Source organism: Symphalangus syndactylus, chromosome 13 (genome assembly GCF_028878055.3).
Source record: "Symphalangus syndactylus isolate Jambi chromosome 13, NHGRI_mSymSyn1-v2.1_pri, whole genome shotgun sequence".
Taxonomy (NCBI): Eukaryota; Metazoa; Chordata; class Mammalia; order Primates; family Hylobatidae; genus Symphalangus; species Symphalangus syndactylus.
Window position 1 is genome coordinate 116,878,071 of NC_072435.2, and position 13,427 is coordinate 116,891,497.

The 13,427-nt window shown below is 47.5% G+C and overlaps 1 protein-coding gene and 1 long non-coding RNA gene across 2 annotated transcripts in view; one reads left to right on the plus strand and one right to left on the minus strand.

Moving 5' to 3' along the window:
* LOC134732068 (uncharacterized) overlaps positions 1-13,427 on the minus strand; it is an 82,269-nt gene that overhangs the window by 14,136 nt on the left and 54,706 nt on the right. The window lies entirely within an intron of this gene.
* Positions 1-13,427, plus strand: part of P2RX7 (purinergic receptor P2X 7) — a 59,517-nt gene that overhangs the window by 9,935 nt on the left and 36,155 nt on the right. The window contains exon 2 of the mRNA XM_055237762.2: positions 12,775-12,943. Coding sequence (XP_055093737.1) covers positions 12,775-12,943 — 169 coding nt within the window. The remainder of the gene's footprint in view (positions 1-12,774; positions 12,944-13,427) is intronic.

Here is a 13,427-nt window from a genome sequence, read left to right on the forward strand (position 1 = left end):
AGTGGAAACTAACACAGTCCCACAGGCCTAAATCAAGACGTCAGCAGGCTGAGTTCTGCCTGGAGACTCTAGGGAAAATTCACTTCCAAACTCATTTTTGTTGTTGGCAAAATTCAATCCCTTGAGGCTACAGGACTGAGATCTGCTTCTCTCTGGCTGTCAGCCTGGGGCTACTCTCAGATTCTGATGTCCTCCCACATTCCCTGCCACGTGGTCTTCTCCATCTCCAAGCCTGCTATGACACAACACATTGTCCTTATGCTTCAAATCTCTGACTTCTCTCCTGGGTCCAGAAGAAGAACACTGTCTTCTTTTAAGGGGCTCATGTGATTGGGTCAGGTCAACTCTACCATATCATGGAGTCTCACCATCTTACCCAGGCCGGTCTTGAACACCTGGGCTCAAGTGATCCTCCTGCATTGGCCTCCCAAAGTGCTGGGATTACAGGTGGGAGCTGCTGTGCCCAGCCAAGGCCAGCATCTTCAGACCTCTCTGCCCTGTTTTCACATGGCCTTCTCCTCTTTGTGTGTGTGTCAAACCTCCTTCTGCCTCTCTCTTATAAGAACGCATGTAATGGCACTTAGGGCCCACCTGGATGACACAGGGTCATCTCACCATCTCAAAATCGTTAACTTTGGCTGGGTGCAGTGGCTCATGCCTATAATCTCAGCACTTTGGGAGGCCGAGACAGGTGGATCACTTGAGGTCAGGAGTTCAAGACCAGCCTGGCCAGCATGGTGAAACCCTGTCTCTACTAAAAATACAAAAGTTAGCTGGGCTCGCGCCTCTGGTCCCAGCTACTCAGGAGACTGAGGCAAAAGAATCGGTAGAACCTGGGAGGCAGAGACTGCAGCGAGCCGAGATTATGCCACTGCACTCCAGCCTAGGGGGCAGAGTGAGACTTCATCTCAAAAAAAAAAAAAAAAAAAAAAAAAAAATGGCTGGGCACGGTGGCTCACGTCTGTAATCCCAGCATTTGGGAGGCCCAGGTGGGCAGATCACTTGGGATCAGCAGTTCATTCGAGACCAGCCTGGCCAACATGGTGAAAGTCTATCTCTACTAAAAAAAAAAGAAAAATTACCCAGATGTGGTGGCAGGTGCCTGTAATCCCAGCTACTTGGCAGGCCGAGGCAGGAGAATCACTTAAACCTGGGAGGCAGAGGGTGCAGGGAGCTGAGATCGCTCTGCCGCACTCCAGCCTGGGCGACAGAGCGAAACTCCGTCTCAGAAAAAAAAATTAACCAGGCATGGTGCTGCATGCCTGTAGTCCCAGCTACTGGGAAGGCTGAGGTGGGAGGATTGCTTGATCCTGGGAGGTTGAGGCTGCAGTGAGCTGTGTTTGTGCCACTGCACTCCAGCCTGGGTGACCGAGTGAGACCCTATCTCAAAAAAAAATAATATCGGCCAGGCACAGTGGCTCACGTCTGTAATCCCAGAACTCTGGGAGACCGAGGTGGGTGGATCACCTGAGGTCAGGAGTTCAAGCCCAGCCTGACCAACATGGTGAAACCCCGTCTCTACTAAAAATACAAAAATTAGCTGGGCGTGGTGGCAGGCACCTATATAATCCCAGCTACTCGGGAGGCTGAGGCAGGAGAATCGCTTGAACTCAGGAGGCAGAGGTTGCAGTGAGCCGAGGTCATGCCATTGCACTCCAGCCTGGTGGCAGAGTGAGACTCCGTCTCAAAAAAAGAAAGTCTCTTTTTACAACTTTTTTGAGGTATAACTTACATATCATAAAATCACCGGTTTTAAATATACATTTCAATGACTTTTAGTAAATTTACCAAGTCGTGCAACCATCATCACAATCCGGTTTCAGAACATTTTATCAGCCCAGGAAGAGCCCTCACACCCGCTAAGAGTCACTCCCCACTCCTACTCCCTCCTGGTGTTTGCTCAACCCAGGTAACCATGAATCTATTCTCTGCCTCTGGGTATTTGTCTTTTCTGGACAATCTTTCTTCTTAAACTCAGCAGAGTGAGTTCTGTTGTTTAGAACTGGAAACCCTGCCCAATAGAATACTAATATCCTCTTGTTTCGTGGGGCAGTCAGAGTCTCGCTCTGTCACCCAGACTGGAGTGCAGTGGTATGATCTCGCCTCACTTCGACCTCTACCTTCCGGATTCAAGCGATTCTCCTACCTCAGCTTCCTGAGTAGCTGAGATTACAGACATGCACCAACACACCTGGCTAATTTTTGTACTTTTAGTAGAGATGGGGTCTCACCATGTTGGCCAAGCTGGTCTCGAACTCCTGACCTCAAATGAGCCACCCGCCTTGGCCTCCCAAAGTTCTGGAATTACAGGCATGAGCCACTGCACCCAGCCCTAATATCCTCTTATTACAGAAGAAGAAACAATGACTCAGAAAGATTAAGTCACTTACCCAAGGTCGTGTAGTCAGTAAGCAATAGAGCTGAGATTGAACCTCACTCCAGAGTCTATGCTCTCACTAAAGTATTGCAGTGTAGACAGTAGAGGGGACAGGGTGAGACTGGAGGAAGGGAGGGCATTTAGGAGACTATTGGGACGTCCAGATCTGAGAGCTGATGGTGACCTGGACTGAGAAGGTGATAGAGGCAGAGGAGAGAAGCAGATGAATTTGAGCATATTAGGAAGTGAAACAGTAGGATTTGGCAACTGAATGGGTGAGTGGATAAGAGGGAGAGGATGAGTCAAGGAGTGCGCCATGCTTCTGGCTTGGGCAACTGATGGGTACTGGAATAACTTGCTGGGATAGGAAATGCAGGAGAAACAGCCAATTTGGGGTGGAAGATGAGGTCAGGACTGAAGGCATTGAGTTTGAGGTGTCTATGGAATGTACAAATGGAGATGTTGAATGGATGGTTGGATATATGAATCTGGAGCTGAGATGTAGGTTTCTATAACACCAGCATATAGACGGCAACCAGAACCCTGGAAGAAGCTGCAACCGACCAGCAAGAGAAAATGTAGATGTGAAAGCAAAAGGGCCTAGAACATGCCCCCGAGGAGTGCTAACCTTTAAGGGGTGGGAGAGCAGAAGTCCCCAAAAGATTCTGAAGAGTCGCCATGGCGATCCAATGAAAGTCAGGCGCAAGTGGATTCCTGCAAGCTAAGGGAAGGAGGCGAGGGAAGTGGGGCATGGCCACAGTCAGTGTCAACTGCTGCTGACAGTTCCAGGAAGGTCAGGTCCGTGGTGTATCTATTGGATTTAGTGACAATGATGTTGTTGTTTACTTGGCAAAAGAGGCTTTAGAGAAGGGATGGGGGTGGGAGCCAGACTGGAATGGGTAGAGGAGTGAGTGAATTGAGATGTGGAAGTGGATGTGATGACTCACCCTTTCTTTCTTTCTTTATTACTATTATTATACTTTAAGTTTTAGGGTACATGTGCACAATGTGCAGGTTTGTTACATATGTATCCATGTGCCATGTTGGTGTGCTGCACCCATTAACTCATCATTTAGCATTAGGTATATCTCCTAATGCTGTCCCTCCCCCCTCCCCCCTCCCCCTACCCTTTTTTTTTTTTTTTTTTTTTTTGAGACTCAGTCTTCCTCTGTCGCCCAGGCTGGAGTGTGATGGTGTGATCTCCACTTACCACAACCTCCGCCTCCTGGGTTCAAGTGATTCTCCTGCCTCAGCCTTCCAAGTAGCTGGGATTACAGGCATGTGCCACCACGCCCACCTAATTTTTTGTATTTTAAGTAGAGATGGGGTTTCACCATATTGACCAGGCTGGTCTCAAACTCCTGACCTCTTGATCCACCTGCCTCAGCCTCCCAAAGTGCTGGGATTACAGGCGTGAGCCACTGTACCCGGCCTGGTGACTCACTCTTTCAAGGGACTTGGCTATAAAGAAGAGAGGCATGGAGTGGTGGTAGGATGGATTAAGCTGGGGAGGGGAGGCATTTTTAAGATGAGAAATGATGCTTAAATGCAGATGGAAATGGGACAGTAGAGAAAGGGAAGTTGATGGGGTAAATGAAAATTATCATCGTCATCTTCCTCACCATCACCAGCAGCAACCACAAGGAAAGCTCGTTCTGCTCTGGGACTGCCCTGTTGGACATTTCTTCCTTATATTGAGCCACAATCTATCTCCCTGTAACTGTCGCCTTTGGTTAGAGTTCTGCCTTGTGTCCCTCTTCTACTCTTCAAATGGCTGCACACTGCTACTATGTCTGTCCTCTTCTTCAGACTCACAGCTCCCATCCTACAGGCGCTGTGCTCCCGGCGTGGTGACCAGACCCTCTACTGTCCCAGCCAAGTTCACATGACCATCCTCTTATTTGTCAAGCCTCTTTTTTTTTTTTTTTTTGAGATGGAGTCTCACTCTGTTGCCCAGGCTGGAGGGCATGGCACGATCTCAGCTCACTGCAACTTCTGCCTCCTGGTTTCAAGTGATTCTCCTGCCTCAGCCTCCCGAATGCTGGGATTACAAGCACACATCGCCATGCCTGGTTAATTTTTGTATTTTTAGTAGAGACGGGGTTTCACCATGTTGGCCAGGCTGGTCTTGAACTCCTGACCTCCAGTGATCCGCCCACCTCAGCTTCCCAAAGCGCTGGGATTACAGACGTGAGCCATTGAGCTGGGCCAAGCCCCTCTGAAGAGGCAGTGTGCACACTCTTGCTTCGCTCATAGAAGCATGAAATGGTTTAAGCTTTTGTGATTTGGGAAAATGAACTCAGATATAAAATGTGCACACCCTTTGACCCAGAAGTTGTCCTATGGACTTAGTGTCTTAGGTGTGAGAAAAAGCTTGTGCAGGGATTCCTGGCAACATGAATGCGGGGTGGACAGACAGTGAGCACAGTGTTTAGGAGCACAGCCTGAGTGCATCTCCCTGAGATCAGGAACAGGACAAGGATGCCCGCTTTCACCGCTGCCATTCAACATTGTACTGGAAGTTCTAGCCAGAGCAATTAGGCAAGAAAAAGCAATAAAAGGCATCCAGATGGTAAAGGATGAAGTAAAACTATCTGTAGTCACGGGCGGCACAATCCCATATGGGGAGAATCCCAAAGAATTCACAAGAAAACTGTTAGATAGAGCAGATAAACCAATTCAGTCAAGTTGCAAGGAACAAGATCAACACACAAAATTTAATTGTGTTGTTGTTTTTTTTCACACCAGCAATGAACGTTTGAAAAGGAAATTCGAAAAAGAATTCCATTTACTGTAGCATTTAAGAGAGCTGAGGCTGTGAAGCCACATGGCTGTGTTTGGAGCTGGTGCTGCTGTTTACCATGTGACCTTGGACAAGCTTCTCACTTCATTCATGCCACCATTTATTCAGCTATTAGGTGGGGGTGATACTAGTACCTTCCTTATAGAATTGGTTTTTTGTTTTTGTGTTTTTGTTTTTGTTTTTAGTGGGGGAGAGTAAGGATTGAAAGAGTTAATATATGTTAGCAAAATGGACTTAGAAGAGTGGTTGGCACATAGTAAGAATTATATTAGGGTTACCAAAAGATGTTTATAATTGGGAAAATTGAACAAAGGTTCCAGCAAATATCCATCCTGGAGGCTGGTTGACAAATTATCACAATGTACCTTTTAGCTTGAACCATATGGAAATGCCTATATTCTATAGCTATGGCCTACAAAATGCAAAATGGGCAGTTTTTTTGTTTGTTTGTTTGTCTTGAGACAGTCTCAGTCTGTCACCAGGCTGAAGTGCAGTGGCACGATCTTGGCTGACTGCAACCTCCACCTTCCAGGTTCAAGCGATTCTCCTGCCTCAGCCTCCCAAGTAGCTGGGATTACAGGTGTGCACCACCACGCCCAGCTAATTTTTGTATTTTTAGTAGAGATGGGGTTTCCACCATGTTGGCCAGGCTGGTCTTGAACTCCTGGCCTCAAGTGATCTGCCTGCCTTGGCCTCCCAGAGTTCTGGGATTACATGCGTGAGCCGCCGCGCCCAGCCAAAATGGGCCATTTCATATGTTCAATCTAAACACTAAGATACTCTTTAGCCACTGAAAATGACTGTGTATCACAGATCTATCTTTATCACAGATATATCTTTACTGTCATAGAGAGAATAACATATTATTGAATAAAAATAAATTACAAAACAGCTTGTAGCCACGTTTGTAACATCAGTATATCTATTTGTGTGTCTAGGTGTGCACATAAAGAGATATCTAGAAGACACTCCCATTGCCTATGGGAATGACTTGGGCTGGGATCTTATTTATTTATTTACTTATTTATTTAGAGACAGAGTCTTGCTCTGTCACCCAGGCTGGAGTGCAATGGCATAATCTTGGCTCACTGCAACCTCCGCCTCCCAGGTTCAAACGATTCTCCCACCTCAGCCTCCCAAGTAGCTGGAATTATAGGCACCCACCGCTGCACTTAGCTAATTTTTGCCTTTTTAGTAGAAATGGGGTTTCGCCATGTTGCCCCGGCTGGTCTCAAACTCTTGATCTCAAATTATCCACCTACCTCAGCCTCCCAAAGTGCTGGAATTACAGACGTGGGTCACCGCACCAAGCTGTGATCTTAATTTATATTTTTTCTTTTTAACCCTTGATTTTTACCCTGTTAGACTGACTTTAGGAGTCTGACCCCCCAAAACTGCAAAAGAATAAATTAGTGTTGTTGAAAGCCACTAAGTTTGTGGTAATTTGTTAGAGCAACAACCAGAAACTAATACAATCGGGATTTAACTTGCCCTGGGGGTGCTGGCTCTCCCCAACTTTCTTCTCAGAGCATCTCTTGGGTCCTTGCCCCTTGCTGAGCCCCCACCATGGCCAGGTGGACCAGCGATGAGCCTGATCAGTTCTCTTGGGATTTTAAATAAAAGATTCAGAGGCTGCACGCCAAGCTTCTGTGTGCCGCGCTGCAGGCACAGTGCCTGGAGCTACCATGCTTTAGGGGTCCATGAAGATGTCTGTTGGCTTGGGTTGAGCGTGAGCTAAGAGACACAAGGGATACACTCTGGGGGCTCAGCCCTTTGATGTTACCTTTGCTCTGGAAGCCCAGGGGCTATAAGACCGAGAGGAACTTTGCTGGAAGCGAGGTCCTCCCTGCAGAGCTTGAAGAACAATCTAACCATGCTGGCATGGGGCCCATCCCACCTGCAATGCCAGTGTAAGTCTGTGACAGTCACTCATATTCAGAGCATGTGGACTGAGACTCTGAAGAACGACTTTATGGTGGGCACCTTCATCTCCATCTGGTGGGTCCAGAGCAAGCAGCCTGAGGGTCCCATGGGCCCAACCTCACCCTCCATCCTTATTTCCCTGCCACTCCAGGGCTCCTCCTCAGCCAGACTTGCCTGTGAGTGCCCCTTGATGGCTGTATTAGTCTGTTCTCATGCTGCTAATAAAGACATACCCAAGATCGGGTAATTTACAAAGGAAAGAGGTTTAATGGGCCCACAGTTCCACATGGCTGGGGAGGCCTCACAATCAAGGCAGAGGGCGAAAGTCATGTCTTACATGGTGGCAGGCAAAAAGTGAATGACAACCAAGCAAAAGAAGAAACCTCTTACAAAACCATCAGATCCCATGAGACGTATTCACTACCACGAGAACAGTATGGGGGGAACCGCCCCCATGATTCAATTATCTCCCACCAGGTCCCTCCCACAACACGTGGAAATTATGGGAGCTACAATTCAAGATGAAATTTGGATGGGGACACAGCCAAACCATATCGGTGGCCCTGGCTTCTCTCCCATTAGCTCTCTTCTACTTCCCAAAATCTTTCCAGCTTTGTTCTTCTTTTTTAGAGACTGGAGTCTCACTGTGTTGCCCAGGCTTGTCTTGATCTCCTGGGCTCAAGGGATCCTCCTATCTCGGTCTAACAAGTAGCTGTGACTATAGGCGCACACCACCACACCCCCACAACTTACCCATCCTCCCCGGCCCAGTGAAATCCCTAGGTTCTTCACACTCCCGTTAGCTCCAGGCACCAGTGGCTTTGCCTTCTACAGAATGCATAACATTATAGCCTCTTAGAACAAAAAGGTCATGGGGATTGGGGAGGCTGGGGGCTCTCTCTTCATTTGGGGATTAAACCTACCACCTGGAGGGGTGACATGGCTTGCCTTAGTCACCAAGCAAGGTTGGGAGAGTATTTCTGGGATGATCATTAGCACTTTCTTTCCAAAGGGAGGACACTACAACTCACTTTCATGATCACAGGATCCCCCCGACAGGTAAAGTGTGCAAACTCGCTTTCATTCCCTTTTTGTCTTTGACGCAGCTCTGAAGCATTTTAATTCTTAAAATTTACATGTTCATGATGACACAGAGACAGGTTTTCTGTTTAGGAGAGGGCCTGATTCCATTAAGGCTGATCGATCATATGTTGCACATTGTGGGATGAACACGAGAGATCAGAACTGAGCTTCCCAAATGGTGGGTCACATGACCCAGTGTTGTTCCAGGAGAACGTTGCAACATTCAGCATGAGAAAGCGCTGCACGCACCATGTATGTGTTGGGATGCTGGGCTGAAATGTATTAATGAGCAAGTGTTATCATATTTGTCTATGGAATTCTATTTAATAGCTATGTCTTGTATGTGCTGATTGGGTCTCAAATCTGGGTATCTTACCCCAACATCTTTCTAGAAAATCCTTCTTTTTAAATAAATGTTGGCTGTGTGCAGTGGCTCATGCCTGTAATCCCAACACTTTGGGAGGCCAAGGTGGGTGGATCACCTGAGGTCAGGAGTTCAAGACCAGCCTGACCAACATGGAGAAACCCCGTCTCTACTAAAAATACAAAAATTCGCTGGGCATGATGGTGGGTGCCTGTAATCCCAGCTACTTGGGAGGCTGAGGCAGGAGACTCACTTGAACCTGGGAGGCGGAGGTTGCAGTGAGCTGAGATCGCACCATTGCACTCCAGCCTTGGCAACAGAGTGAGGCTCCATCTCAAATAAGTAATAAATAAATGTTATAGAAATACTAAAATGTATTGTGAATAATATAACACCCACGTACCACCATCCAACTTAAGAAATAAAGCATTACTAATCCAGTTTTGCTTCCTGCAAACTCATCCTTCATCCCATTCTCTTTCCTTTCGCTTTATAAACATCCTGCAGCCGGGCACAGTGGCTACACCTGCAGCCCGAGCTACTCAGGAGGCTGAGATGGGAAGATCACTTGAGCCCAGGAGTTTGTGGCTGTAGTGTGCTGATTGCACCTGTGAAATAGCCACTGTGTTCCAGAATGGGCAACATAGCAAGACTCCATCTCTAAACGAAATCCTTTTCTTTTTTCTTTTTGAGACAGAGTCTCAGTCTATCACCCAGGCTGGAGTGCAGTGGCGCCATCTCGGCTCACTGCAACCTCTGTCTCCCGGGTTCCTGTCTCAGCCTCTGGAGTAGCTGGGACTACAGGCACACACCACCACAACTGGCTAATTTTTGTATTTTTAGTAGAGACGGGGTTTTGCCATGTTGGCCAGGTTGGTTTCAAACCCAGGGCCTGAGATGATCTACCTGCCTTGGCCTCCCAAAGTGCTGGGATTATAGGCATGAGCCACGGCGCCCAGCCTAAAAGAAGTCCTGAATTTGACATTTTTAATTCCCTTGTTTGTTTTAATATTTCTATAGCACATATATGTCTACATATGTAAAAAATATAATTTGTAATGGGGTGAAATTCACATAACATTAAATTAACCACTGTAAACATGAACAATTCAGTGGCATTTTGGGCTGTGCAACCACCACCTCTATCTATCTAGTTCCAGAACATTTTCATCACCCCAAAAGGATGCCCCATGCCCCTCAGGAGTCACTCCCCATTTCCCCCCACTCTGTCCCCTGCAACGACCAATCTACTCTCTGTCTCTGTGGATTTACCTATTCTGGATATTTCATATAAATGGAATCATACAATATGTGGCCTTTTGTGACTGGTCTGTTTGACTTAGCTGGGTGTAGTGGCACCAGCTACCCACCTACCTGGGAGGCTGAGGCAGGAGAATCGCTTGAACTCCAGCCATAAATTATACTGTTTTCAGGGTTCATCAATGTTACTTGCCCAGGCTGGAGTGCAGTAGTGTGACCTTGGACACCTGCAACCTCCACCTCCCTGGTTCAAACGATTCTCCTGCCTCACCCTCCCGAGTAGTTGGGATTACAGGTGCACGCCACCACACCCGGCTAATTTTTTGTATTTTTAGTAGAGAGAGGGTTTCACCATGTTGGTCAGGTTAGTCCTGAACTCCTAACCTCAAGTGATTCACCCGCCTTGGCCTCCCAAAATGCTGAGATTACAGGTGTGAGCCACTATATCAGGCCTAGTCAATTCATTTTCACTGCTGCAAAGCGTCTCATTTTTAAAAATTATTTTATTATTATTTTTTGAGACAGGGTCTCACTCTGTTGCCCAGGCTGGAGTACAGGGGTGCAATCACAGCTTACTATAGCCTTGACCTCCTGGGCCCAAGCAATCCTCCCACCTTGGCCTCCAGAGTAGCTGGGACTACAGGCATGTGCCACCACACCCAGCTAATTTTTGTTCTTTGTTTTTTGTTTTGTTTTGTTTTTTGAGACGGAGCTTCGCTCTTGTTGCCCAGGCTGGAGTGCAGTGGCGCGATCTCAGCTCACTGGAACCTCCATCTCCCAGGCTCAAGCGATTCTCCTGCCTCAGCCTCCCGAGTAGGTAGGACTACAGGCTCACGCCACCGTACCCAGCTAATTTTTATTTTTAGTAGAGACGAGGTTTCACCATATTGGCCAGGATGGCCTCGAACTCCTGACCTCAGGTGATCCATCTGCCTCAGCCTCCCAAAGTTCTGGGATTACAGGCGTGAGCCACTGTGCCTGGCTCAAAACATCTCATTGTATGAATCCAACAATTTATTTATCCATTTGTTGTTTGAGTACATTTAGGTTATTTCCTCCTTTCCCTCTTACAAGCAATGCTGCAGAAACATTCTTGTCCACAGCTCCCCCGGCACATGTACAAGAGTTTCTCTAGGGCACAAATGTAAGAGTTTTATTGCTGGGCCATGGGGAATGCTCTTCTTCAAATGTACTTGCTATTGTCAAATCTGAGCTGTCTTTTCAGGAGCATACTAGTGGTTCTCAGCCCTGGCTATGCATTAGAATCACTTGGGAACTTTTAAAAAATGTGTGGGTGTCTGGATAACTCCCCCAACCCATGGAATCATAGTCTCCAGGGATGGGACTGGGGACCTGCAATTTTGAAAGCTCCCTGGGTGATTTACACAGCCAAGGTGGAGAACAGCTGGGACAGAGCCTTGGCCTACTCTGTCTCAGCTTCCCGAGGTCAGCTCACAGAGGGCAGCCAGCATCTTAGACTTGCTAATATCACTCAGCAGCTGGGCAGAGAGAAGGGACTAAATAAATAAAGTCTGAATGAGTAAACAAAGCATTTAAAACAAACCCTTTAGGGCTGGGTGCGGTGGCTCACACCTGTAATCCCAGTACTTTGGGAGGCTGAGGCGGGTGGATCACTTGAGGTTGGGCATTCAAGACCAGCCTGACCAACATGACGAAACCTTGTCTCTACTAAAAATACAAAAATTAGCCAAGTGTGGTGGTACGCACCTGTAATCCCAGCTACTCCGGAGGCTGAGGCAGGAAAATCACTTGAGCCCAGCAGGCAGAGTTTGCAGTGAACTGAGATGGTGCCACTGCACTCCAGCCTGGGCTACAGAGCAAGACTCCATCTCAAGAAAACATAATAAAACAAACCCTTTGGGCTGGGTGCAGTGGCATATGCCGGTAATCCTCGTAACTATCTCCTACTGTTGTGAGGATTAAAGGAGATGGTACGTGTAGAGCACTTGGCACATATGAAGTGCTCAATAAAGAGCAGCTTCTGCAGCCTGGTGTGGTGGCCCACACCTGTAACCACACCATGTTGGGAGGCTCAGGCAGGAGGATCACTTGAGGCCAAGGGTTCGAGACCAGCCTGGGCAACATAAAGAGACCCTCGTCTCTACAAAAAATAATAAAAACTAGCTGAGCGTGGTGGTACATGCCTGTAGTTCCAGATACTCAGGAGGCCGAGGTGGGAGGATCAACTTGAGCTCGGGAGTTGGAGGCTGCAGTGAGCTACGATCACGCCACTGCCCTCCAGCATGGGTGACAGAGCAAGGCCCTTTCTCTGGAATAAAAAAAAAGAGAGAGGCTGGGCGCAGTGGCTCACGCCTGTAATCCCAGCTACTTGGGAGGCTGAGGCAGGAGAATCACTTGAACCTGGGAGGTGGAAGTTGCAGTGAGCCGAGATCGCACCATTGCACTCCAGTCTGGGCAACAAGAGCAAAACTCTGTCTCAAAAAAAAAAAAAAAAAAAAGAGAGAGAGAGAGAGTGCAGCTGCCATTTTCAATGTTATTGATAAAAGCAGGTGGGTGTTTCTGAAAATGCACCAGATACAGCCTTAGACTGGAAGGTGCTGATGTCTTACTGAGCCTCCAGACAAAGCTGGTGAACCCACCAGGTCGGGACTTTATGACTTGAGAAGCTGTCCTATCTATGAGGGTCCGTGTTAGGGAATATTAAAGAATAGGATTGGGGGCAGTAGCTTTCCTGTAGCAAGTGCTCACCACGTGCCAGATACTGGGCAAAGGAGTCTGCAGACATCCCTCATTTCATCCTCACAATCCATGAGGCAAGTATGACTATTCTTCCCATTGTCCAGAGAGGGAAAACAAGTCACATGGAAGCAAGTCACGCAGCAGAGCTAGGATTGGAACGGAAGTGCCTGCATCCTCCAACGCCTGCATCCCAACCCGCTGTGCTATGCCTCCCGTTGATGCTTTCCCATGTCTGCCATTTAGCTTTGCTCTGGTGAGTGACAAGCTGTACCAGCGGAAAGAGCCTGTCATCAGTTCTGTGCACACCAAGGTGAAGGGGATAGCAGAGGTGAAAGAGGAGATCGTGGAGAATGGAGTGAAGAAGTTGGTGCACAGTGTCTTTGACACTGCAGACTACACCTTTCCTTTGCAGGTAAGCACCTTGTAGCATCTCCCAGGCTTGTTGCTGGTCACCATCGCCAGGGCTTTGCTCCTTTCCCCCAGGATCTAAGGCCTCACTCCAGAAAAAACGCTGGTCCTATTTTAAAAACTTTGTGAACATCCCAACTGAGAAAACCTAAAAATTGCAAAACTGGGTGAGATCCAGGAGATGATTCTTTGCTTTATCAAGTCCTACAGGGTTTCTCAAAATAGCCTCATGTCCTGGTGCATTGAAAACAGGATTTGATTCACTCACACTTGATTTATATGCAACTTTTTAGAGGCACAGCCACTAAGCCAGCAAGGTCTGCCTAGATTCAGAAGGACAGAGAACTTTCTACCAAAGAGTACCAGCCCTTCTAGATTGTGTAGCATTTCATCAACAAAAACAACTCCAGGAGACCATTCTTGGGTACATTTTTCTACAAAGAAAGGATGTAAATGACAAAAAGAAGAAAGGCATTGGTCACTGAGAG